This window comes from Tachyglossus aculeatus, chromosome 19 (genome assembly GCF_015852505.1).
Source record: "Tachyglossus aculeatus isolate mTacAcu1 chromosome 19, mTacAcu1.pri, whole genome shotgun sequence".
In the NCBI taxonomy this organism is placed as follows: Eukaryota; Metazoa; Chordata; class Mammalia; order Monotremata; family Tachyglossidae; genus Tachyglossus; species Tachyglossus aculeatus.
In genome coordinates this window covers 35,989,614-36,017,054 of record NC_052084.1, presented here as the reverse complement: position 1 = coordinate 36,017,054, position 27,441 = coordinate 35,989,614, and the positions used below count along the sequence as shown (strand labels likewise).

Sequence of the window (27,441 nt, the reverse complement as noted above, 5' to 3'; positions counted from 1 at the left end):
TCCCGTCATGCTAACTTTTCCGGGAATTTGGGAAACGCTGGACTTCAGAGGTCCAGAAGTGACACTCGGAACGGGCCCGCTCCCCATCTCTCGCTTTGTGTCATCCAACCATCAATCACCGTGACACGGGCACGCGGTCTCGAGACACTTCTCGCAACCTTTACTGAGACCATTTTCAAGGGTGGAGATTTGATGGAAGAGAAGGTGAAGTTGGTGGCCACTGCCACCTCGTCATGCAAACAGCGCGATTTAGTATCGGCATATCAGGCTAAGTAGAGGCTAGCAACAAGAGCGTCTCTTTCCTACTGGGCCAAAATCATTCACAGCCTATATTCTAAGATGCTTAGAAAAGGTCTTCCCTACTGAACAAATGAATCCACTTATTTTGTGGGTTTTTTTCCAGCTGTTCAAAACAGAACAAAGCAAAAAACTAAATGCACCTTGCACCAGAATAACTCCAGAGGTATGCTTCCTTTCTCACAGCCTGCCCCCAGGACTAAATTACCCCAACAAGTTAAGACTATTTTGCATACGATAATTTTGCCCCCAAATGGAAAACGGAAGCCAAAAAAGGAAACAGACTTTCAGGGCTGCTGCAAAAAAATCTCTCAAGAGCCTAGTTTCATAGACTGGGTCTGCACAGCACAGTTTCAAAAACAGAACATGTAGAAAAGCAAGAACGGTGAGCTTTCCCCCTCTGAACCCTCTCCAGGAGAAGCGAAACACTTACCGAGTCCAGTAAGGGAAGCCAGTGCACTGGACTGCGCCAGCTGTTTTGCAGGAGCTTTGTATCACATCAACAACAGGAACAACATGTTAACACAAATAGCCACGATTTCATAGTCATGGGAGTCTATGGGATTTGTTAAATCTACTACTATCGCTGCTTGGTGGGGAGAGAAGAGACATTAGAAACAACATTCGTTTAAAAAACCAGTCTTAGAAGGTCTGGCTTTGAAACTTTAGCATTTCAGTGTCAACTCACACAGGGTGGACAGAGAGACAGACACAAAGACAATTCTACGCTATGCCCGGAAATTTTTTTCGCTGCTAGGTCTTATTTAAAACTTTCAACCCATCCGATACGTTATTATTTCATATTTCTAACAAAAACCCAGGAAGGGGGGGGAGAAGGGAGTGTCACCGAATGTTGAAAGGGTAGTAACTTGGAAAGAATGAAAGCACTATCGCCGAGTCACATTTCATTTTTCATCAGCGCAGGATGAGAACACGATCAATGAGCACATCTCAATGATAGCTACATAATACCGAGTGACAAATACACCCGTACCATCGGAGCTACACAAAAAAGAGTTAGGTCCACAGCTCAGACAATGGGAATTTTTCCACGATTCGTTGCAGAGGACAATGGTACGTAATTTGTGCTCTAACAATTCTAGGAAACCAATTTAGATCGCCTTTAAAGAGTTGCTACAAGTTTCAACTTTAAAATGAGGAAAAAAAGGAGACATGCGAGAGTGTTCTCCAACAGCAACAATAAGCCGATTTAAAACACCCACTTATACCTTTTGTTGCTTTCCGATGCGCATCTTTGGCCACGTAATAAATCTCTTCATTTGTGACATCGAGGAGAATTTCGGTCAGTAGCGTTTTTGTCAGCAACATCTAAGGAAAACCATTTTGAAGAACATACACAAGTCACCTCCGTTTATTATTGATAGAAACAACATTCTTCAAGCCCATTAAAACAGCTGGCAGAGCAGACGTCCGTTTTACCGAACGAAGACTTACTGGAAATTGAACCTTTTGACAATGCAAGCAGAAACGACCTTTTGAAGCAATATGATTTGACTGAAATGTAATCTTCGTGGCAACAGTGAACATTAAACCTTACCATCGGTCCCCCGGACAATAACAGTGCCTCTAATACAGGAACACAATTCGATCCTGCTTGGGACACCTCTATGCACTATTTATTACTCTATTTATTTTATTTGTACATATTTATTCTATTTGTTTTATTCTGTTAATACGTTTTGTTTCGTTCTCTGTCTCCCCATTCTAGACTGTGAGCCCACTGGTGGGTAGGGACTGCCTCTATATGTTGCCAACTTGTACTTCCCAAGCGCTTAGTACAGGGCTCTGCACACAGTAAGCGCTCAATAAATACGACTGAATGAATGAATGAATGAATGAATGCACTGCCCCAGGGCATTGCGGCCAATTCAAGGCCACGCCAGGGTACCTCTACCCAAATCGGGCTCAAAAATGCCGAGTTCTGGCTGCACGGACCCACGTTTCCATACAACTGTGGATTCAGGTTAGTCATTTGGGCCGCAGCCGGTGGTCACGTTCAGACTGGCTGGGTAGCCAACTGCCTCTATTTGGCAGTTGGCCTTAAACCCCAACACGATCAAGATGCGGCACTGAACCAAGAACGGTATCCGAGCTTTGCTTTTGGCTGTTTTACGCCGTGACCCTGAAGAATGATCTAATTCAAACAAGACCCTGTTTTCTCCTAAGGACAGAAGCCTGCAAGGTAGTATTCAACTAGTGATTCGTTTCACGTCTTTGTGTAATAGGGTCAGGGCTGCAGAGCAACAGAGTATTTTTTCTCCAAAGAATACAAAAATCCATGAGGGAAGCAGCGTGGCTCAGTGGAAAGAGCCTGGGATTTGGAGTCAGAGGTTATGGGTCGCCAATTGTCAGCTGTGTGACTATGGGCAAGTCACTTAACTTCTCTGTGCCTCAGTACCTCATCTGTGAAATGGGGATTAAGACTGTGAGCCCCCTGTGGGACAACCTGATCACCTTGTAACCTCCCCAGCGCTTGGAACAGTGCTTTGCACATAGGAAGTGCTTAATAAATGCCATTGTTATGATTATGAGGGGTAAGTAACTGTAGGATCAATACCATCTGATACTCCTTCTCTTCTTCTGTCATCTCTGGTTCGCTCTGCTCTTCTTGAGGAACCGGAGATGGACTTCGGGTCATTTTCCCACTGCTGGCCGCCTCAGCGTTTTCCATGTCTTCATCTTCCTCATCGCTGTCCTAAAATAGAACAATGCCTTTCAGATTTCATTTACATCACTCAAATGGGTAACCCTCCCAGGCTTGGGCGAGGGTCCTAATGTGTTCCCCCGGCTCCGGAAGGGCAAACACGCCCCTTTTCGAGCTTCCTCCAAGACGCTCCACGGCGGATAAGGTTCCTCTCCGGGAGCGATGCTGGGGACCACCCAGTCATCACCAGAAGCTACCCCACAACAGCCCACCCGGCAGAAGGCTGAGGGAAAGCAGGGGCAAAGAACTGCCTAAAGCCCAGTTTCTTCTCCCGAGCTCATCTTGGCGGAGGGGGGAGGGGGAAGAGAGAGGAAAATGAACCCAAATTCCTTTTCAGGAGCGCACCAAAACCAAACTGCTAGAATTAAAATAGCAACAGAGAAGCGCAGATCATTTTTCTGTCCTGACAACCGTCACCTCCTCCTCCTCCTCGTCCCGGTTGGCTCCTACTCCTTCCACTGCTGCCGTCTTCACCTCCTCTTCCCTCTGGCACCATTGGAAGAAGAGCCAGTGGGAATGGAAAGGAGCAAGAGGAGGAGGAATAATTAAACTGCAGCAGCTGTGGCTGGGACAGGAGGAACGGGAGATGGTAGAGAAAACAGTGGGGGAAAAAAAAATCCTCCTTGCCCATCTCTGTAAACTACCCTTCAAATACTAAAATAAATATCTATACCCATGGTACTTATTAAACACTTTCCTATGTGCCAAGTTCTGGGATAGATACAAGTTTACAATATTGGACGCAGAGGCCCAGAGAGGTTAAATGACTTGCCCGGGGTCACGCGGCAGGCCAGTGGCAGAGCTGGGATTATAACCTGGATTTCCTGACTTCCCATGCTCTTCCCACTATGCCAAGCTGTCTCCCCATACCTGCAGGTTGGAGGTAGGTGTAGGGAAGTGGGAGTGGGAGAAAGACAGAGAGAGACAGAGAAAGAAAGAAAACATCTCGCCTGTGCCCGACTGGGTGTTTCTAACTTCTTAAATAGCAAAACAAACAAATGACCCAGATTTACCAGATCTACTGGCTTCAAAGCTAACAAAGCCCCACACTTTTCTACCGAATTCCCAGCCAGTGCACCCATGTCCCACTTGAATGAAAGCAAATTGTTGGGGAAGGGGCTATCTCGCTACCTGACTGTGACTATTAACTCCCATTTTGACAGGTTGGGAAACAGAGGCCCAGAAGAAACAGCATGGCCTAGAGGAAAGACCACAGGCCTGGGACTCAGAGGACCTGGGCGCTAATCCTGGCTCCGTCACTCATCTACCCTGTGACCTTAGGTGAGTCACTTCATTTCCCGCTGCCTCGGTTTCCACATCTGTAAAATGGGGATCGAATACCTGTACTCCCTACTTGGACTGTGAGCCCCACTCTCTTATAGTGCACTCTCCCGAGAATAGAGTAAGGCGCACTGCACACTGTAAGTGCTTAATAAATACCACTGATCGATTGTGCCCAACTTGATTATTTTGTACCCATCCCAGTGCTTAGTACAATGTTTGGTACACAGAAAGGACTTAACAAATCTCATTATGATCGTTATTAATATCAGTAGGGCAAGTATCCCAGAGAAAAACGTGCCAGATCCTAATGGCCCTGGAAGTTCGGGAAGTCAATTCCAAATTCCCTGACAGTCTTTTATGCAAAGCCCTTGAAATGTCTACCACGTCTACCTTGAAATGTCACCGGAACGCTTGGCCCGGTCTCGGGGACAGTCGGCCAGAGCCGGCTTCTGAATGTGGTGTGGCAGGAAAAGACCGTCTCCTTTCACCTAGCTCCATTCGGCCCTAATTATCCTCCCTCCCCCGCGTCTCTGGAGGTGGTCCATGGGAACCACTGCCTAGCCAGAGTGATTCTTAGGCTGAAAATTGCATGGATACTGACCGACGGTAACACAGGAGTCTCAATTGGGTCCTGTCGGCCTACTTTCTTAATCATAATAATAATAATTACGGCATTTATTAAGCGCTTACTATGTGCAAAGCACTGTTCTAAGCGCTGGGGAGGTTACAAGGTGATCAGGTTGTACCACGTGGGGCTCACACTCTTAATCCCCATTTTACAGAGGAGGTAACTGAGGCCCGGGGAAGTTAAACGACTTGCCCAAAGTCACACAGCTGACAACTGGCGGAGCTGGGATTTGAACCCACTACCTTTGACTCTTTCCACGGAGTCACGCTGCTTCTCCTAGCCACGCTGCTTCTCCTTTTCACTTTCCTGAGGCATTCCTTTTAGACTGTGAGCCCACTGTTGGGTAGGGACTGCCTCTATATGTTGCCAATTTGTACTTCCCAAGCGCTTAGTACAGTGCTCTGCACATAGTAAGTGCTCAATAAATACGATTGATGATGATGATTACTGCCCCCAACCCTTTCTATTCAATACGCTTGAACCACAGCCTCCAGAGCGCTCTCAAACGCCTCACCTACTTCTTCAATGCCAACAGTGCCGCCCTTCAAGCCTACTCCCTGGCTCCATCAATCAATCGTATTTATTGAGCGCTTACTGTGTGCAGAGCACTGGACTAAGCGCTTGGGAAGTACAAGTTGGCAACACATAGAGACGGTCCCTACCCAACAGTGAGCTCACAGTCTAAAAGGGGGAGACGGAGAACAGAACCAAACCATACTAACAAAATAAAATAAATAGAATAGATATGTACAAGTAAAATAAATAAATAAATATGTACAAACATATATACAGGTGCTATGGGGAAGGGAAGGAGGTAAGATGGGGGGGATGGAGAGGGGGACGAGGGGGAGAGGAAGGAAGGGGGCATCTTTTAGACTGTGAGCCCACTGTTGGGTAGGGACTGTCTCTATATGTTGCCATCATCTTGTACTTCCCAAGCGCTTAGTACAGTGCTCTGCACACAGTAGGCGCTCAATAAATACGATTGATTGACTGATCTGGCCACGGGCCGCCCATCTGTAATGTCAGCCAGGTCCGCATGCGGCAAAAAAAATGGAGCTCACGAGGCTCCATCTCGTTATGCTTTTCTCCCTTGCTACGCAGAGGCACGTAATCTGCCCACACTGCCAGTGGCTAGGAGAACCTCCAATGACCTACAACAGCGAGCTTTACGAAACTCGAAGTTCATAAACATTTCATAGTATAGGAGGGCTTTTCTTCCTTTCATCAGCTCCTGCAAATGATTCCTCTCCGGGCTGAGACAAATCAAGGTCGGTACTAGGCTTTCCCTAGGATGCGGGAGGGCTAAAATGTCTGTCATCATTTAAATCACACTCCGGTCAAGTAAGTCCTCTAACTGAAGTGGAGGACATACTTACAAATTTACTTTTCTGTGGTAACCGAGGGCCATCTCCTCCTTCAGCTTCCTCAATTGCCCTCTTCTCCTTTTTGGACAACTGGGAACGCTGATGTTCCATTCTCTCCTTCTCCAACTTCTTCTGCTTTTCCCGCTCCATCTTTTCCAGTCCTTCTCGAATCCAAGCCGGAAGGGTTCTGCGTTTCACCGCATCTACATTTCAAGGGGACAATTTAAAAAGTCTGTTAAGAAAGGATAACAGCCCCCAGAACCAAAACAAACCCCACGCCTCACTGCGTTCCCTCTTTCCAGAAAATAATCTGTGCCAGCAGCACTCACGGGTTTAAATATTTTGAGAATGACTATCGAAGGGCAAAAACAAAGAATGCCTGAAAAGTGTAACTTTTTACGGTCTAGCTGTTATTCTCCCCCCTATTAGATCCTTTTATGCTGCTACACTATCTAGCGGAATTAGAAGAACGATCTAGAGTTGGTATTTTTTCTCTGTGATTTCAACTAATGAAGGACTCGGTTGCACTGAGGACGCAAGTAAAATCTCTCAACTCTCAAAATTCGGAGGTGGCTTAAAGTAATACGGAAGGGGAGCGACTGCACTCGGAGAGTTGTCGTTGTGAAAAATTTCCCCTGTGGGTTTTACTTTTTGGTGGGTGAAGACTGCCTACAAGTCTTTAGTACACGATTAAAGCTCAACGACCCCATCGGTGACCCTTTTAGAACTGGGGGTTATCGTTCGCCTTGTGAGAAGCTTTCACCGGGGGAGTTATCAGCGAAGGCCGAAATCGTTTTGCTCCTCTTAGTGGGCATCACCAGGCGATGGATATCAAATCAAATCAGGCGGCGAGTCACGCAAACCCGTTTTATATGATAAAGCCTTTTTTCCGGGGTTCAGGACACTGAAGGGTGTGCATGTGTATTATTTTCCCAAAAGGTGGCACCGAGGCTCTGGATAATTATCCGCTCTCTCACTGGATAATTTGAAGTCATGAAACCCCCTTGAGCATGTCGTCAGGGCCGACCGCTACGTCTGGTCAGCTTCCCTATCGTTCCCTACCGCAACCGGGCAACGAGTAAACCTTGAAAACTGAAGGGACGGAGGAGATTAAGCTACGGCCGAGGGCCCCATCTCCACGATAAACGGTGGAAGAAGACGTTTAGGCGGCGGGCAAATCCCACTGACGGGGGTGTGCTAAAATACAAGTGATATCTACCGATGGGAGGCGGCTCCTGCTTCACGGGCAAAGCTATGGGCGAGCGCTGCCGGTCCCTGAAAGACGGCCTTTCTCTTCGACTCTGGGGAGGCGCTGGAGGTCCCGGCGGTCCTGGTTGCCAATAAGGAGGATGAAATCCACCTTGCGGCGGACCGAAAGCAGCCCCATGCTGAAAGAGTATTGCAGTTTATTTTTCTTCACATTAATACGACACGCTCTCTTGGACACATGCGGGTCACGAATGGGGGCAGGAGAAATCCATGCGGGCAGCATTGCCATGAATTCCAAAGGGCTACCATCCACCGGTATTTCGGGGCTCTCTAGAACCTAAATTCCCTGCCCTTTTCACGGCAAATTGTCCGCCGATACCCTGTTCGGTGGATTCTGGAGAAAGCAACGTGAAGTTTTCCCCAATCGGATGTTGATTCTGAGTCCGTTTAGGGACTCGCCCTGTTCCTGGACACGGAAGGACCGAGTTCTCCTGTCCCTGTGACTGCGGGCGTAATGGCGGGACTCTACGGCTACTGGGCACACACATTTCTAGGAGCTCAACATCAAGAACCGTGCAAGTGAAAGAAGAGGAGAGGGCAGGGATCTGATCGGAAAAACGTGTGGGCTCTGGCATTCGAATTCCCGGCCAGCTACGGCTACGGTGGATCTTCACAGGGGGTGCGGAAGCCCACCGACCCTACTGAATGGGGTTCTATGTGCCTGTGAGTGAACCTTTCATTTTCGATTGACATCTATCGGAGAGGTCAATTTGTAGTGCCCCTGCGACTGAGTGAGGGGTCGGATTCGCTTCCTGTGACTGAGATGTTCACTTTTAATTACGGCGAATGCTGTGTACACCAGTGTCCATTGGAAGGCCCCTGGGTTTCTGCAGAATTTGGTGAGTTCACTCTAAAAGGTAACTGAATTTCCATAAACCCCCACTGGATGAGCTCATCCCCGGGAAATGATTTATTTTATCTGCTAACGGTGCCTGGCGCTAAAATAACGGAGCAAGGCCAAGAAGAGTAGAAAATACAAAATATCCCTGCGGACTTTGCCTCCATTCTCTGCAGAGTTTTATATCTCTGATTATAACCTGGGGGCTACGATAGGGTGGGGAACCCCCCCGCCTCGCCCCGACAAACCAATCTACATCTATGTTAACACCTAGGCTGAACCTTTTATGATTTACAGTCTTTCTGGTGCTTGGCGGGTCTTAACTACACAGTCTCCACTATCATCAAGAGTGTATTCAACTAAGGCAGGGTAGTTGAATACCCCGCCTTGTTTCTTAAGTTATTCGAAGCTTACTGACTATGTCATGGTCGAAGCAGAGCTATGAAAAGCGAGTACGGCCTTTGTAATTAGGGATTTCTGCACTTGAAGACTCACAGCTCCAAAGACCTGTTCTATGAAGGATCTCTGCACTGTTGAAAACTGGCCTGAATAAATTTCCTCCCCTGGAAAATATACGTCTAACACGGCTAGCTCTAAAAAGGAACAACAGTGACCTGGAAAATGTCTTTAGAAATGAGCTCGGTGGTTAGCGGAGCGGACCGGAAAAGTGAGATACACGACTGCGATATTTGCCGATGGAATAATTCCGGGGAATGGATTATGTGCACGTCTACAACATGAAAACAACAAAATATCTTTCACCTGATAGTCAAACTGGTTCACGGGCCCCACTGCAAAATTATCGGGTGGTCCACCAAAGTTGTGATTGTTCTGGTTAAATATATGCCTGTTGTCGGGGGCAAACTCCCCACTGTCCTGACTGTTGCTGTCTTCGGAAGGAGGAACAATGTCCATGGGGCCTGGTGTTGGTGGCATCCACTGCTGATCTGGAGGGGGGTGTGGGGGCTGGTGATGCATTCCCCATTCTATTCAGGATTTAGGTATAAAAACATTCAACACGGGGTTATAATAAGATCAGGAAACATTACGCATCTTTTAAGATCTCAAGAAACCAAGATTTTTTTTTTTTTTCAGAATAGAATGAAAGCTCTAGGCCAAACACAATCTTCCACTTCTCGGTCACAACTGCCCCCGTTCTGGCAATTACACAACTGAAAACGTACTCAACTTCAACTTTATGACAAGCCTAAGACGGCAATTCGAAGGACTGGAAAAACGGACTTCCAGGTCCTTCGAATCACCGCTTCGGGAGGGAATGCGATTAACTTCATCCGCCTAAATTCAGGAGTATCCGCTTGCGCGACACTCTCTGGAATAGAAATATATTAACTCTCTTATCATCTCCTCTTTCTTCCCGATGAAGCTTTCCACAGTGCTTCTATTCAGTGATGGCACCCAGTAAAAATAACGATGGATGGAAAGCACGGCCTTCCCCGGGAAACCGATTTATCCTCAGTTCTCTAGGAGGTGCACGAAGGGCCAAGGATTACTACGCCTATTTTGCAGGCAGGGAAATCTGAGGCACGTAGCAATTTTTACCGTTTTTAAAGGTGACCACTTTTCAGGGGCACAGAGAAAGCTAATGCTGGAACTGACAAGAGAGACCCCATCTTTTATGGCCTCCTGTTGGTCTCCTGGTTTCGAGTCCGGGGCTCTGCCCCATAGGACGCTCTGCCTATACAGTACAGCAGGCAGGGAATAAATGCATTTTGGGGGAGTCCGGACTGAAGGTTAAAACGCCCTACATTTGGCTTCGGTGTTACAATCCAACTGGGTCTGATTGGGACACTTTGGAAGAACTCCCCGAAGCATCCAGTACGAATGCCCAAATACTAGAGAGGTTGATGCAATCAGCCGACTAGTTTTCCCCTGCACAGACCAGTGAAATTAAAATGGGAGAACTATCGACCCCAAATCTTCTTAAAAACAGACAGACTTGAGTGAGGCAACAGATGGGAGGGTACGAATGACTCTCTTTAATTTGAAAAAAAGGAAAAAAAGAAAAACGCGGAGTATATTTTGACAGAGGAAGTTTCTTTCTCTCACAGTGTCCCCACGTTTTTCACTAAAGCTGGACATGACTCGCTCTGAAGCTTGCTAGTGCTGCTTCGGTAAAAGCCAGAGGTTGCTACAGAGAGTCACTAAGTGCTCTCGTCCCTAGATGCCAAGTGACATTTCCAGCGTTCCCAGCCCTGTCAGCCTAGGAATGAAGAACCAAGAAAAGAATCAAATTCGGAGGGCCAGAGAGCAGCACGCGAAGTACAGAGAGAGAGAGAGAGAGAGAGAGAGAGAGAGAGGACTTTTACCCCCCTCCCCGCCACAAATGCCAAACCCAAGCCAAAGGAAACTGACTCATTCACTTTTGAGAAATCCAAAGTCTAATTTAATGGAAGATATTGAAAGGGAAGAGTTACCTTTTCAAAAACAAAATTTCTCAAAAGCCACCAAACTGAAAGATTTTCATTGGGGGGAGAGTACAAACCTGGCTGCCACATTCGGTTAAAGTTTGGATCCCCTGGAAAATTACCATGGTTGTTTGGGCCTGGCTCGAGTTCAGGCAGCTCTTGTCCGTTGGGCAGGACTCCCGGCTGCTCGGCCACTTGCTGTCCCGAGGCTTCACGTTGGGCGATCCACGCTTGTGCTAAGGCGGCCCAGTCGATCTGGCCTACAGAAAGTTCAATTGGGAACCTTGAGCTTTCACAGAACGGGTCCGCTAGCCAACTCCAACCCGGGGAGGGCCCTCCTACAGCCCACTGGGGCCAGGTGGACAGGCCGGGGGCAGGGGGGCCAGGGAGGGGAACAGGACAATGAAGGAATCTGGATCCAGGCGGAGGAGCATCTCGGCTCTGGAAAATTGGGCTTTTGCCGGGGAACTTCCAGCGCACTGCTGCTCTCGACCTCTCCTGCCCATCTGGTTGAACTGGTACCCAAACTCATCATCATCATCATCAATAATCGTATTTATTGAGCGCTTACTATGTGCAGAGCACTGTACTAAGCACTTGGGAAGTACAAATTGGCAACATATAGAGACAGTCCCTACCCAACAGTGGGCTCACAGTCTAAAAGGGGGAGACTTCTTCCCAAACCGGGCTGGAGGCTGCTTCAACTCCACTTGATGGCCCCGAGGGAACAGACCAACGGGTAGGACCCACACCGTGGAGGGGGCAATGACACAAGCCCCTACACCTTTTGAAGGCAGGGTGGCTAGCCACTGCCAGCCCCCTGTCCAGTCCCCACGGCCCCTTGGGCTGGCAAGGGGCCAGAGGTGGAGCTTTCTCTTCTTCCACAGGGTTTCTCTCGCCCTCACAGGACTCTTTGGGGTTGAGAACGACAGCGGCCTCTGGGGCAGAACCAGAGGCCAAAGAAGGTGGCAGAAATCCCTGCAGAGGACCAGGAGAGTCTCCAAAAGGAGGGCGAGGTGGGCATAACATGTTTATCTCCCCTCTCCCTTCTTTCCCCTTCCTCATTCCCTACCCACCTTCTCATTCTCCCTCCCTCTCCATCTCCCGTCTGCCCTGGCCCCCACTCCCTCCTGCTCTCAAAATGAAAAGTTGGCCCCCTCGGGCACGCCCTCTGCAAATGAGGGGCAGTAGGCTCGGCACACCCCTCAGGGAATTAAGTTGCTAGTTAACAGAGTGATGATCCAGGCATTCACATACAAGACTCTTTGTTCCAGTGTCCCAGAGGCTGAGAATCGGTAAGCCGTCGGAAGTACCGAGTCTATGTTGCTGGAAGGAGCGATGGTGCTTCCAATTCATTCCTACTATACTACAAATGTCCTGAATAGGGGAATTTTTGTGTTTTTTTTTTTGGGGGGGGGGGGGATGCTTTTTAACACAGTCAGTTCCCTGATTTGTCCCTCACATTCACTCCAAAACACGCAGTGCCAACATAAGGTCTGACAGAACGGGGGGCATCTGAGAATACACTGACAAAACCGTTCCAGTCAAGACGACAGAAAGGCCCTGCCCGCCCCCCTAGCCCTTACTTGGATCCTGTTGGTGTTGGAATGACTGCATCCACTGCTGCTGATTCAGAGGCCACTGCTGCCAGGGCTGCCCGCCTTGATCCCACATTTTGCTTCTGGTAAGCGCTGTCTCCTATCACCAACAGATGAAACCGAATCTTAAGAGTGAAGTCCACTTTTAAATCAAAACGCCTTTAACTTCTACCTATTTCCAACCAATACATACAAAGATATCATTGTGAGAATGGAACTCGAAAGTCACCGCTTGACTATACTAGCTACTGTTTATCTCCTAAGGGGGAAACAAATTTGGTTTTTAGGAAACTAGAAACTAGAGGTAAACCTTTGGTAGCTCTGCCCTGCTTAGGACAACCCAGGTTTGTAAAAGCCTAGCAGGGCAGCAGACACAACTGCGGTCCCTGAGTGTGTTGGGGGGTGGGTGTCCAGGCTCCCCATAAATGGCTGTGTATGGGCTTTCTACCATGAAAATTGTGACTGGTCCAGCCCCCAAAGCTGGTGCTTGGACCACAGTATGTGAGTTCTAACTTGGCTTGTGCAAATCCCAAGAGCTCCTGAGGTCGTCCAGCCAGGTCCTCCACCCCGGTCTTCTAACCCAGGCGCCATCTGCTCTGCCAAGCTGAAAAGGGACCACTGCCCATGCAAAAGCCTCCCTCTCTCCCATTTCCACTCACCGTACAAATGTGCCTTTCCTTGAAAACTTGGACTGCTTCAAACTGCAGCACAGGAGCAAAGCAGCTAGCAGATTCTCATTCTGAAAGCGCGAAGAGGTGAATTGTTATTCTTGGCTCTTCAATGACCATCCTCAGCACTTAGGCATATGTTCTTTCAGCTGAACAACTAAGTACTTATCTCAATTTAGTTGTCCGTATTTTTATGTCCGTCTTCCCCAGTAACAGTGTAAGCTACTTGTGAACAGTGAATGTGACACGTCTCTAATTTCGATTTCTCAAATGCTTAGAACTTCTAACTGGAACTGGGTTTCCAGGAACACTATTTCCTTGGCAAAGGAAGAGTCTACCTGGAGTATCAACACTCCAGCACCAACTTCCCTAATCGAGAGGATACCGAAAACAGAATCTTTTAACAGGAGAAGCAAGCAAAAGATAGTAACGAATAGATGACAGCCCGGCTGTTAATCTGGAAAAAGCTCTCCCATCCCTTTCTCCGATCCCTTTGAAGCAAGGGGCAAAGTGACAGATGGGCAGCTGTTGAGCTGAGAGGCTTCCTAAGAAAGGACACTTGGGTAAGGATGAAAGAGCAAAGAGGCAGAGGGAGGCCGGGATCCCGTGTCCTTCCGCAGCTTCGAGGAGAACCGGGAGGATACGTGGACTTTGGGGGTGATGCCTACTGCCCTCAACACCACCCGCCTCGACAATAATTATGAAAATTGTCAAGCCCTGTTTCCTGGATACTGTTCAATCTATCTACCGTCTCTCTGCTGAAATTTACCCTTAGCAATTTTTGCTCTTGGCTTAAGCAAACTGTTACTTCTCAATCCTCATTTTTCTCCGAGGCTTTCTTTCCCTCCTCTATCCAACCACAACTTATTGGGCAAGAGGAACCCTCCTCTTACCTTTCCACTCCTTCATTCGGTGGGCCCGCTGTCTCCGGATTCACCAAGAGTAAGGAGGACCTGAGCTCTGCTACCCCTTTCCCCCCGCTGCCGCCAAGACCCTCTTCTCTCAAGGCTTCGCCGTTCACATCCAGGGACACATCCAAGTTACCTGCCTTGGACCGCAACCTCTGGCACTCAAAGTCATCCTTCCGTCCCCAAAGAATTTGAGATTTGGAGCTAACCGTTCTTATGAGCAAAACTCGCCAAAATAATCAAATAACAGTAAGTGCTCTGATTGAAAATTTTCAGGTTTTTTTTCTTACAATAGTGGCTTGTGGTCTAATGAGGGCAAAGCTATCATCTCTGCCTTCACAGCTGGGCTACCTTGCCCGTCTGAAACAAGACGGTGACTCTTCCTCACTCCCCTCGGCAGTCAAGGCCCAGAGGCTCGCAATGTCTCTGATGTGAGACACATGTCCATCACAGCCCCAGTCCAGACGCATTTTGGACACCCATGGGCTCCTCTCCTCCGCCCTCCCTGCCCGGTCCCCAAGACAGAGCTCATTAGATCGGGTCACCTTAGGGAATAGGCCAAGTCTGAATTAGCAGTCGGCCGTTCCCTTTCTCCCCAGTGGAAGCAGTTAATAGGCGCTTATGATGTCGACAGAGTACCTGAAACTTAGAAAATTACAAATTTACGACTGTTAAACACCACTATATACTGTAATGAGCCTTCTTTTTTCATTTTTCCAGGAGGTGACATTTCAGATTTTTATAGTTGTGGTATGTGTTAAGCTCTTATCAAGTGCCAGGCACTGTACTAAGCGCGGGGGTACAAGATACAAGATGATTGGGTCAGACGCGGTCCCTGTCCCACAGGGGGCTCGGAGTCTTAATCCCCATTTGACAGATGGGGCAACTGAGGCACCGAGAAATGAAGTGACTTGCCCAAGGTCACACAGCAGACAGTGGCCCCTGGTCTCTTGTGCCCATCCTTCCTCAGGGTGACCTCCAAGGTAAAGGGAGCCCAGGGGTGGAAGGATTCTGGGATCCCCCTCTCCATTCCCCCCATCCTTCCCTTCCCCACAGCACCTGTATATATGTATATATGTTTGTACATATTTATTACTCTATTTATTTTACTTGTACATATCTATTCTATTTATTTTATTTTGTTAGTATGTTTGGTTTTGTTCTCTGTCTCCCCCTTTTAGACTGTGAGCCCACTGTTGGGTAGGGACTGTCTCTATATGTTGCCAACTTGGACTTCCCAAGCGCTAAGTACAGTGCTCTGCACACAGTAAGCGCTCAATAAATACGATTGATGACGATTAGAACCCAGGCCCTCTGATTTCCAAGCACGTGCTCTTTCCACTAGGCCACTTCTCACGGGAGTAACAATACCGTTTGGCCGACAGACCTTTCAAATCTAAGTTGAGGTAGCATGAGAGGACATCACAATGAAGTCTTTCTGTTTTGGTCACAAAACTGCTTTTCACTTGTTTGTGAACAGGCACAAAGCGGTGCCGTAATGGGTGCTGAGACCTGCATTCACCTCCGGATCTACTACGGAGTTCTTGGTTTGACCTCCATTAAGCTGCTTAGCATCTCACTGACAGTTTCCCAGCAATAATATTGGTGGCTGCCCTGTTCTAGTGTTGTAAACGTTAAATAAGACCCTCAAAATGGTGCATCTGTAGCTCGAAGGGGGGGAGCATGCTGGAAATCCTTAGCCATTTTTCAACAATAAAATATCAAAATATGCTTCACAAAATTCTGAGCCTTTGAAGTAATTTGAAGAAGCTTTTTTTTTATAATCTACAGGGTGAGGGCACTGAATGAAGCACTTGGGAGAGTACAATCTGCTGGGTAGGTATGATCTCTGTTCCTCAATCCAGTGGGGCAGAGCGATCTCGTTTCCAAGAGTTGCTTTAAATACCCATGAAGGCATGAAAACTTGTTAGTCACTGCGTGAACCCTGCTGTTGGTCCAGGGGGAAAAAAAATCTGCTTTGGGAATCATGAGGTCCTAATTCTGACTCTGCCGCTGGCCCACCGTTTGGCCTTGTCACTCTGTGTGCCTCAGTTTCCTCAATTATAAAATGGATATTCTGTTCACCCTCCCCCTTGAGACTCTGAGCCCTACATGGTACACGGGCTGTGTCTGATCTGACTGTATTAATCCCAGTGCTCGGCATAGTGCAGGATATAAAGATTTGGGTGGAGGTCTACTCAACGGACACCACTAGAATTTCCTGGATATAAGTCATCATCATCAATCGTATTTATTGAGCGCTTACTATGTGCAGAGCGCTGTACTAAGCGCTTGGGAAGTACAAACTGGCAACGTATAGAGACGGTCCCTACCCAACAGTGGGCTCACAGTCTAAAAGGGGGAGACAGAGAACAAAACCAAACATACTAACAGAATAAAATAAATAGAATAGATGGCAGTTTCGCATCCTATTCTTGCCCGGTAAAGCTTTCTCATGACCACAGTAAAACGTGCCCATAAATAGCCCTTCAGCACTTCCAGAAATAGCCGGCTACTAAAGCCAGGGCGCTTCTGATGCATGAAAGAGCATCTTTCCTTCATTAGCAATTGATTCACTGCCTCAACAACTCATTACCCTGGAATCCCGAATGCTGGGACACTCTGAAACCAACAAGAGTCCTCCCCATGAGCAGCAGAAAATGTCACCCCCAGACGCTTCATGACACAATGTCCGGCGCACTTAATTATAACCGTAAAAATAATCAATGGCATTTGTTAAACCCTTACTATGTGTCAAGCACAGTTCTAAAAGCGGGTTCCGTACAAGAAAAGGGGGAGAACAAGTATTTAATTAATCCTACCTCAAAAGACTACTAAGAAAACTCCCCACCCCGAGAGTAATCAGACAACAAATTACAGGTGGATACGGGCATAGCCTCACGTACTGACCGCAAAGTTCCTGGAAAGAGCACGGGCTTTGGAGCCGGAGGTCGCGGGTTCGAATCCCGGCTCCGCCACATCATCATCAATCGTATTTATTGAGCGCTTACTATGTGCACAGCGCTGTACTAAGCGCTTGGGAAGTACAAATTGGCAACATATAGAGACAGTCCCTACCCAACAGTGGGCTCACAGTCTAAAATGTCTGCTGTGTGACCTTGGACAAGTTACTTCACTTCTCTGAGCCTCGGTTACCCGATCTGTAAAATGGGGATTACGACTGTGAGCCCCACGTGGGCCAACCTGATCACCTTGTATCCCCCCCGGCGCTTAGAACAGTGCTTGGCACATAGTAAGCGCTTAACAAATGCCATCATTACTGGGGAAGCGGCGTGGCTCACTGGAAGGAGCCTGGGCTTTGGAGTCAGAGGTCATCGGTTCAAATCCCGGCTTCGCCACGTGTCAGCTGTGTGACTTTGGGCGAGTCACTTCACTTCTCTGGGCCTCAGTTCCCTCATTTGTAAAATGGGGATTAAGACTGTGAGCCCCCCCCCCCACCTCCCGTGGGACAACCTGATCACCTTGTAAACTCCCCAGCGCTTAGAACAGTGCTTTGCACATAGTAAGCGCTTAATAAATGTCATCATTATTATTATTATTGAGGGCAGGTATAGTGTCTATTGTGCACACTCCACTGTGCTCTCTCAAAGTACTTGGGGACACTTCACTACAACTTTGTTGCACACTTTCTTTTTAAACTACTCAAATTGCCTGTGTTTTCTTGCAGGAATCATTCAATCGGCGGCATTTATGGAGCACTTATTGGGTGCCCGGCACTGAACTAAGCACCTGGGGGAATCCAAGAGTTGGTAGACACGCTCCCCGCCAACAACGAGCGTCTAGCGCGGTGGGGGGGCAGACATTAACAACAAAATAAACTAGGGATTTGTACTGTGCGGATGAGATTGGGGTGATTATTGGGTGCTTGGGGGTACAGATCATCATCAATCGTACTTACTGAGCGCTTACTGTGTGCAGAGCACTGTACTAAGCGCTTGGGAAGTACAAAGTGGCAACATCTAGAGACGGTCCCTACCCAACAGTGGGCTCACAGTCTCAAAGGGGGAGACAGGGAACAAAACCAAACAAACAAAATAAAATAAATAGAATAGATATGTACAAAACCAAACATACTAACAAAATTAAATAAATAGATCTGTACAATCTACATATTCTACATGAATAGATCATGGGTGAAGAGTACTCCGCTCTCGTTATTATTTAGCTGACAAGGCGAAGGCCACTCGGAAAGGTATCTTGCATCTACTACAGTGCTTACAACAGTTATTAAGAAGCAGTGTGGCTCAGTGGAAAGAGCCCGGGCTTGGGAGTCAGAGGTCACGGGTTTGAATCCCGCTTCCGCCACTACTCAGCTGTGTGACTCTGGACAAGTCACTTCAATTCTGTGTGCCTCAGTTACCTCATCTGTAAAATGGGGATGATAATAATAATAATAATAATGGCATTTATTAAGCGCTTACTATGTGCAAAGCACTGTTCTAAGCGCTGGGGAGGTTACAATAATAATAATAATAATAATGATGGCATTTGTTACGTGCTTACTAGGCGCAAAGCTCTGTTCTAAGCACTGGGGAGGTTACAAGGTGATCAGCCGCGGGGGGCTCACAGTCTTCATCCCCGTTTTAATAATAATAATAATAATAATGGCATTTATTAAGCGCTTACTATGTGCAAAGCACTGTTCTAAGCGCTGGGGAGGTTACAATAATAATAATAATAATAATGATGGCATTTGTTAAGTGCTTACTAGGCGCAAAGCTCTGTTCTAAGCACTGGGGAGGTTACAAGGTGATCAGCCGCGGGGGGCTCACAGTCTTCATCCCCGTTTTAATAATAATAATAATGGCATTTATTAAGCGCTTACTATGTGCAAAGCACTGTTCTAAGCGCTGGGGAGGTTACAATAATAATAATAATAATAATGCTGGCATTTGTTAAGTGCTTACTAGGCGCAAAGCTCTGTTCTAAGCACTGGGGAGGTTACAAGGTGATTAGCCGCGGGGGGCTCACAGTCTTCATCCCCGTTTTAATAATAATAATAATAATAATGGCATTTATTAAGCGCTTAGTATGTGCAAAGCACTGTTCTAGGCGCTGGGGAGGTTACAATAATAATAATAATAATAATAATAATAATAATGATAGCAGACTGTGAGCCCCATGTGGGACAACCTGATTACTTTCTATCTACTCCAGCGCTTGGTACATAGTATATACTATTATTATTATTATTAACACTACTTGGCACAGCAAGTGCTTAACAAATACTATTATTATTATTATAAGGGGGGAACTAGAGTTGGCAAGTGACAAGCAGCGTGACTTGGCGGCAAATGAGCTTGGGAGTCAGAGGACGTGGGTTCTAATCCTGGCTCCACCACTAGTCTGCTGGGTGACCTTGGGCAAGCCACTAACTTCTCTGTGCCTCAGTTACCTCATCTGCACAATGGGGATGACAACTAGGGGCCCGACTTGAGACAACCCTATTACCTTGTATCTACTTGGCACGTAGTAAGTGCTAACGAACACCATCATTATTAAAGTTGAAGGGCCGGAGGGAGAGAGAGAAAATAATATCAACAATAATGGTATTCGTTGAGCACTTATTATGTGCCAAACACTGTTCAAAGTGCTGCGGTAATAATAATAAAAGTGATGGTATTTGTTAAGCACTTACTATGTGCCAAGTACTGGTCGAAGCGCCGGGGTAGATACAAGGTAATAATAATAATGGCATTTATTAAGCGCTTACTATGTGCAAAGCACTGTTCTAAGCGCTGGGGAGGTTACAATAATAATAATAATAATGATGATGGCATTTGTTAAGTGCTTACTAGGCGCAAAGCTCTGTTCTAAGCACTGGGGAGGTTACAAGGTGATCAGCCACGGGGGGCTCACAGTCTTCATCCCTGTTTTAATAATAATAATAACAATAATGGCATTTATTAAGCGCTTACTATGTGCAAAGCACTGTTCTAAGCGCTGGGGAGGTTACAATAATAATAATAATGATGGCATTTGAGCCCCGCTTTGGGCTCAAAGTCTTCACCCCCATTTTACAGATGAGGTCACCAAGGCAGCCCGTTCTTGGGTAGGGACTGTCTCTACCTGTTGCTGAATTGTCCTTTCGAAGCACTTAGCACAGCGCTCTGCACACAGTAAGTGCTCAATCACTGCGGCTGAAGGAACGAATGAAGTGACTTGCCCAAAGACACACAGCGGACAAGTGGCGGAGCTGGAATTGGAACCCACGACCTCTGGCTCCCAAGCCCGGGAGAAGAAGAAAAGAAGAAAGAAAAAGAAGTAAGAAGAAGAATGATGGTATTTTTTAAGTACTTTCTATGTGCCAAGCACTAGGGACCATCTGCATTTGTACTTCCCAAGCACTTAGTACAGTGCTCTGCACACAGTAAGCGCTTAATAAATACGATCGAATGCACGAAGAACGATAGTATTTGTTAAGCGCTTACTATATGCCACGCATATAGTAAGGCACTGTTCTTTAAGGAGAACAACAGTATTTTTTAGGCGCTTACTGTGTGCCAAGCAGGATAAAAAGAATAGTATTTAAGTGCTTACTGTGTGCCAAGCACTATTCTTTAAGGAGAAGAATGATAGTATTTTTTAGGCGCTTACTGTGTGCCAAGCAGGATAAAAAGAATAGTATTTAAGTGCTTACTGTGTGCCATCTGTATTTGTACTTCCCAAGCACTTAGTACAGTGCTCTGCACACAGTAAGCGCTTAATAAATACGATCGAATGCATGAAGAATGATAGTATTTGTTAAGCGCTTACTATACGCCACGCATATAGTAAGGCACTGTTGTTTAAGGAGAACAACAGTATTTTTTAGGCGCTTACTGTGTGCCAAGCAGGATAAAAAGAATAGTATTTAAGTGCTTACTGTGTGCCAAGCACTATTCTTTAAGGAGAAGAATGATAGTATTTTTTAGGCGCTTACTGTGTGCCAAGCAGGATAAAAAGAATAGTATTTAAGTGCTTACTGTGTGCCATCTGCATTTGTACTTCCCAAGCACTTAGTACAGTGCTCTGCACACAGTAAGCGCTTAATAAATACGATCGAATGCACGAAGAATGATAGTATTTGTTAAGCGCTTACTATACGCCACGCGTATAGTAAGGCACTGTTCTTTAAGGAGAACAACAGTATTTTTTAGGCGCTTACTGTGTGCCAAGCAGGATAAAAAGAATAGTATTTAAGCGCTTACTGTGTGCCAAGCACTGTTCTTTAAGGAGAAGAATGATAGTATTTTTTAGGCGCTTACTGTGTGCCAAGCAGGATAAAAAGAATAGTATTTAAGTGCTTACTGTGTGCCATCTGTATTTGTACTTCCCAAGCACTTAGTACAGTGCTCTGCACACAGTAAGCGCTTAATAAATACGATCGAATGCATGAAGAATGATAGTATTTGTTAAGCGCTTACTATACGCCAAGCACTGTTCTTGAAGAACGATAGTATTTAAGCGCTTACTATGTGCCAGACACTGTTCGTGGAGAATGATAGTATTTCTTAAGCGCTTACTGTGTGCCAAGCATTGTTGTTGAAGAAGAATGACAGCATGTTAAGTGCTTACCGTGTGCCAAGCACTGTTCTTGAAAAAGGAGAAACAGCGTGGCTCCGTGGAAAGAGCCCAGGCTTGGGAGTCGGAGGTCCTGGGTTCTAATCCCTGTTCCGCCACTTGTCAGCTGTGTGACTCTGGGCAAATCACTTAACTTCTCTGTGCCTCAGCTACCTCATCTGGAAAATGGGGGTTAAAACTGTGAGCCCCATGTGGGGCAACCTGATGACCTTGTATCCCCCCCAGTGCTTAGACCAGTTTTTGGCATGTAATAAGCGTTTAACAAATGCCATCATCATTACTATTATTAAGTGTTTACTATGTGCCAAGCACTGTTCTCGAAGATTAATAGGATTTTTTAGCGCTTACTATGTGCCAAGCACTGTTCTTGAAGAAGGATAGTATATGTTAAGCACTTACTGTGTGCCAAGCACTGTTCTTGAAGAAGATAGTATTTTTAAGCACTGTTCTTGAAGAAAATAGTATTTTTAAGCACTATGTACCAAGCACTGTTTTTGAAGAAGAATAACAGTATTTTTTAAGGGCTTACTGTGTGCCAAGCATTATTTTTGAAGAAGAATAATAGTATTTAAGCGCTTACTGTGTGCCAAGCACTGTTCTTGAAAGATAGTATTTTTAAGCACTATGTGCCAAGCACTGTTCTTGCAAAAGGACAGTATATGTTAAGTGCTTACTATGTGCCAAGCACTGTTCTTTAAGGAGAACAATAGTATTTTTTAGGCGCTTACTGTGTGCCAAGCATTATCTTTGAAGAATAATAGTATTTAAGCGCTTACTATGTGCCAAGCACAGTTCTTGAAGAAGGATAGTATTTTTAAGCACTATGTGCCAAGCACTGTTCTTTAAGGAGAACAATAGTATTTTTTAGGCGCTTACTGTGTGCCAAGCATTATTTTTGAAGAATAATAGTATTAAAGCACTTACTATGTGCCAAGCACTGTTCTTGAAGAAGGATAGTATTTTTAAGCACTATGTGCCAAGCACCGTTCTTTAAGGAGAACAATAGTATTTTTTAGGCGCTTACTGTGTGCCAAGCAGGATAAAAAGAATAGTATTTAAGCGCTTACTGTGTGCCAAGCACTGTTCTTGAAGAAGTATAGTATTTTTAAGCACTATGTGCCAAGCACTGTTCTTGTAAAAGGACAGTATATGTTAAGTGCTTACTATGTGCCAAGCATTGTTCTTTAAGGAGAACAACTGTATTTTTTAGGTGCTTACTGTGTGCCAAGCAGGATAAAAAGAATAGTATTTAAGCGTTTAATGTGTGCCAAGCACTGTTCTTGAAGAAGGATAGTCTTTTTAAGCACTATGTGCCAAGCACTGTTCTTGCAAAACGACAGTATATGTTAAGTGCTATGTGCCAAGCACTGTTCTTTAAGGAGAACAATAGTATTTTTTAGGCGCTTACTGTGTGCCAAGCAGGATAAAAAGAGTAGTATTTAAGCGCTTACTGTGTGCCAAGCACTGTTCTTGCAGAAGGATAGTATTTTTAAGCGCTTACTATGTGCCAAATACTGTTCTTGGGAAAGGATGGTATATGTTAAGCGCTTACTATGTGCCAAGCACTGTTCTTGAAGAAGAATAATAGTATACGATAAGCGCTTACTGTGTGCCAAGCACTGTTCTTGAAGAAGGATAGTATATGTTAAGCACTTACTGTGTGCCAAGCACTGTTCTTGAAGAAGGATAGTATTTTTAAGCACTATGTACCAAGCACTGGTCTTGAAGAAGAATAACAGTATTTTTTAAGCGCTTACTGTGTGCCAAGCATTGTTTTTGAAGAAGAATAATAGTATTTAAGTGCTTAGTGTGTGCCAAGCACTGTTCTTGAAGGAGGATAGTCTTTGTAAGCACTATGTGCCAAGCACTGTTCTTGCAAAAGGACAGTATATGTTAAGTGCTTACTATGTGCCAAGTACTGTTCTTTAAGGAGAACAACAGTACTTTTTAGGCGCTTACTGTGTGCCAAGCAGGATAAAAAGAATAGTATTTAAGCGCTTACTGTGTGCCAAGCACTGTTCTTGAAGAAGGATAGTATTTTTAAGCACTATGTGCCAAGCCCTGTTCTTGCAAAAGGACAGTACATGTTAAGTGCTTACTATGTGCCAAGCACTGTTCTTTAAGGAGAACAACAGTATTTTTTAGGTGCTTACTGTGTGCCAAGCAGGATAAAAAGAATAGTATTTAAGCGTTTAATGTGTGCCAAGCACTGTTCTTGAAGAAGGATAGTCTTTTTAAGCACTATGTGCCAAGCACTGTTCTTGCAAAACGACAGTATATGTTAAGCGCTTACTATGTGCCAAGCACTGTTCTTTATGGAGAATAGTATTTTTTAGGCGCTTACTATGTGCCAAGCAGGATAAAAATAATAGTATTTAAGCGCTTACTGTGTGCCAAGTACTGTTCTTGAAGAAGGATAGTATTTTTAAGCGCTTACTATGTGCCAAGTACTGGTCTTGGGAAAGGATGGTATATGTTAAGCGCTTACTATGTGCCAAGCACTGTTCTTGAAGAATAGTAGTATATGTTAAGCGCTTACTGTGTGCCAAGCACTGTTCTTGAAGGATAGTATTAAGCGCTACGCGCCAAGCACCGTTCTTGAAGAATAGTAGATGTTAAGCGCTTACTGTGTGCCAACTGCCAAGAAGCAGTGTGGCTCGGTGGAAAGAGCCCGGGCTTTGGGGTCAGTGGTCGTGGGTTCAAATCCCGGCTCCGCCAGTTGTCAGCTGTGTGACTCTGGGCAAGTCACTTCACTTCTCTGTGCCTCAGTTACCTCATCTGTAAAATGGGGATTGACTGTGAGCCCCCCCCCCCCCGTGGGACAACCTGATCACCCTGTATCCCCCCCAGCGCTTAGAACAGTGCTTTGCCCATAGTAAGCACTTAATAACTGCCATCATTATTATTACGATTATTGTTCTTGAAGGAGAAGAATAGTATTTTTTAAGTGCTTCCTGTGTGCCATGCGCTGTTCTTGAAGAAGAATAATAGTATTTAAGCGCTTACTGTGTGCCAAGCACTGTTCTTGAAGAAGGATAGCATTTTTTAAGCACCATGTGCCAAGCGCTGTTCTTGAAGGATAGTAGATGTTAAGCGCTTACTGTGTGCCAAGTGCCAAGAAGCAGCGTGGCTCAGTGGAAAGAGCCCGGGCTCTGGAGTCAGTGGTCATGGGTTCAAATCCCGGCTCCGCCGGCTGTTAGCTGGGTGACTCTGGGCAAGCCACTTAACTTCTCTGGGCCTCAGTTACCTCATCTGTCAAGTGGGGATGAAGACTGTGAGCCCCCCGTGGGACAACCTGATATAATAACAATAATGATGGCATATCTATTCTATTTACATATCTATTCTATTTATTTTATTTTGTTAGTATGTTTGGTTTTGTTCTCCGTCTCCCCCTTTTAGACTGTGAGCCCACTGCTGGGTAGGGACTGTCTCTATATGTTGCCAATTTGGACTTCCCAAGCGCTTAGTACAGTGCTCTGCACATAGTAAGCGCTCAATAAATATGATTGATGATTTATTAAGCGCTTACTATGTGCCAAGCACTGGTCTAAGCGCTGGGGAGGTTACAGGGTGATCGGGTTGTCCCACGGGGGGGGGCTCACAGTTTTAATCCCCACCTGATCACCGTGTATATATGTATATATGTTTTTACGTACTTATTACTCTTATTTATTTACTTATTTTACTTGTACATATTCTATTTATTTTATTTTGTTAATATGCTTGCTTTGTTCTCTGTCCTCCCCTTCCCCCTTCGGGGGAAGCAGCGTGGCTCAATGGAAAGAGCACGGGCTTTGGAGTCAGAGGTCATGGGTTCAAATCCCGGCTCATCTGTAAAATGGGGATGAAGACTGTGAGCCCCCCGAGGGACAACCTGATTACCTTGTATCCTCCCCAGAGCTTAGAACAGTGCTTTGCACAGAGTAAGCGCTTAATAAAATGCCATTATTATTATTTTTACTCTAGACTGTGAGCCCACTGCTGGGTAGGGACCGTCTCTACATGTTGCCAACTTGGACTGCCCAAGCGCTTAGTACAGTGCTCTGCACACAGTAAGCGCTCAATAAAAGAATGAATGAATGACAGTGTAACCTCCCCAGCACTTAGAACAGTGCTTTGCACATGGCAGGCGCTTAATAAATGCCATCATTACTATCATTACTGTTCTTGAAGGAGAAGAATAGTATTTTTTAAGTGCTTACTGTGTGCCATGCACTGTTCTTGAACAATAATAATAATGATGCCATTTACTAAGCGCTTAATAAATACGATTGAATGAATGAATGAAGTATAACCTCCCCAGAGGTTAGAACAGTGCTTTGCACATGGTAGGTGCTTAATCAGTGCCATCATCATTATCATTACTGTTCTTGAAGGAGAAGAATAGTATTTTTTAAGTGCTTACTGTGTGCCATGCACTGTTCTTGAACAATAATAACAACGATGGCATTTATTAAGCGCTTACTATGTGCAAAGCACTGTTCTAAGCGCTGGGGAGGATACAAGGTGATCAGGCTGTCCCGCGGGGGGCTCAAAGTCTTCACCCCCATTTTACAGATGAGGGAACTGAGGCCCAAAGAAGTGAATATACCTATATATATATATATATATACACCTGCACATGTTTGTACACATTTATTACTCTATTTTACTTGTACATATCTATTCTATTTATTTTATTGGTATGTCTGGTTTTGTTCTCTGTCTCCCCCTTTTAGACTGTGAGCCCACTGCTGGGCAGGGACCGCCTCTAGATGTTGCCAACTTGTACTTCCCAAGCGCTTAGTACGGTGCTCTGCACACAGTAAGCGCTCAATAAATACGATTGATTAAGTGCTTATTGTGTGCCATGTACTGTTCTTGAACAATAATAATAATGATGGCATTTATTAAGTGCCCAATAAATACGACTGAATGAATGAATGAAGTATAACCTCCCCAGCGCTTAGAACAGTGCTTTGCTTATGGTAGGTGCTTAATCAATGCCATCATCATCATTACTGTTCTTGAAGAAAAACAGCATTTTTTAAGCGCTTACTGTGTGCCATGCACTGTTCTTAAACAATAATAATAATGACGGCATCTATTAAGCGCTTACTATGTGCAAAGCGCTGTTCTAAGCGCTGGGGAGGATACAAGGGGATCAGGTTGCCCCGCGGGGGGCTCACAGTCTTCGCCCCCATTTCACAGACGAGGGGACTGAGGCCCCTCCCCACAGCACCTGTATATATGTATATATGGTTGTACATATTTATTACTCTGTTTATTTATTTATTTATTTATTTTACTTGTACATTTCTATCCTACTTATTTTATTTTGTTGGTATGTTTGGTTCTGTTCTCTGTCTCCCCCTTTTAGACTGTGAGCCCACTATCGGGTAGGGACTGTCTCTATGTGATGCCAATTTGTACTTCCCAAGCGCTTAGTACAGTGTTCTGCACATAGTAAGCGCTCAATAAATACGATTGATTGATTGATTGATTGAAGCGACTCGCCCCAAGTCACGCGGCCGACGATGGGCAGGGGCGGGATTTGAACCCACGACCTCCGACTCCAGAGAATAAAGAAGGGGGGGGGGGGCGAAAGGCGGCCCTTTCCCGAGCTGGAGTGCGCATGCGCAGCGCCACTCCAAACGGCTGCGCGCGCGCGCGCCCGACCGCCACCCCCCCCCGCCCCCCTCGGCACGCATGCGCACTCCCCAACGGCCAGCGCGGAGCTTGCCAATTAATTTCGTCCTATGGGCGGCTTCCGCTCGCCTCTCCCCGGTATAAAAGCAGGGCGATGGGCGGCGGCGGTGGCAGCCTCCCGGGGGTCAGCGGGCCATGGCGCCCGCCCTCCCCCCTGC

General features: G+C 46.0%; 1 protein-coding gene across 1 annotated transcript in view; it reads right to left on the bottom strand.

Moving 5' to 3' along the window:
- Positions 1 to 27,441, bottom strand: part of PNISR (PNN interacting serine and arginine rich protein) — a 31,309-nt gene that overhangs the window by 3,728 nt on the left and 140 nt on the right. The window contains 9 exon segments of the mRNA XM_038760738.1: positions 731 to 784; positions 1,527 to 1,626; positions 2,876 to 3,013; positions 6,314 to 6,504; positions 7,521 to 7,689; positions 9,171 to 9,394; positions 10,957 to 11,094; positions 12,421 to 12,532; positions 13,092 to 13,171. Of these exon segments, the coding sequence (XP_038616666.1) occupies positions 731 to 784; positions 1,527 to 1,626; positions 2,876 to 3,013; positions 6,314 to 6,504; positions 7,521 to 7,689; positions 9,171 to 9,394; positions 10,957 to 11,094; positions 12,421 to 12,508 (1,102 nt within the window). The 5' untranslated portion in view covers positions 12,509 to 12,532; positions 13,092 to 13,171.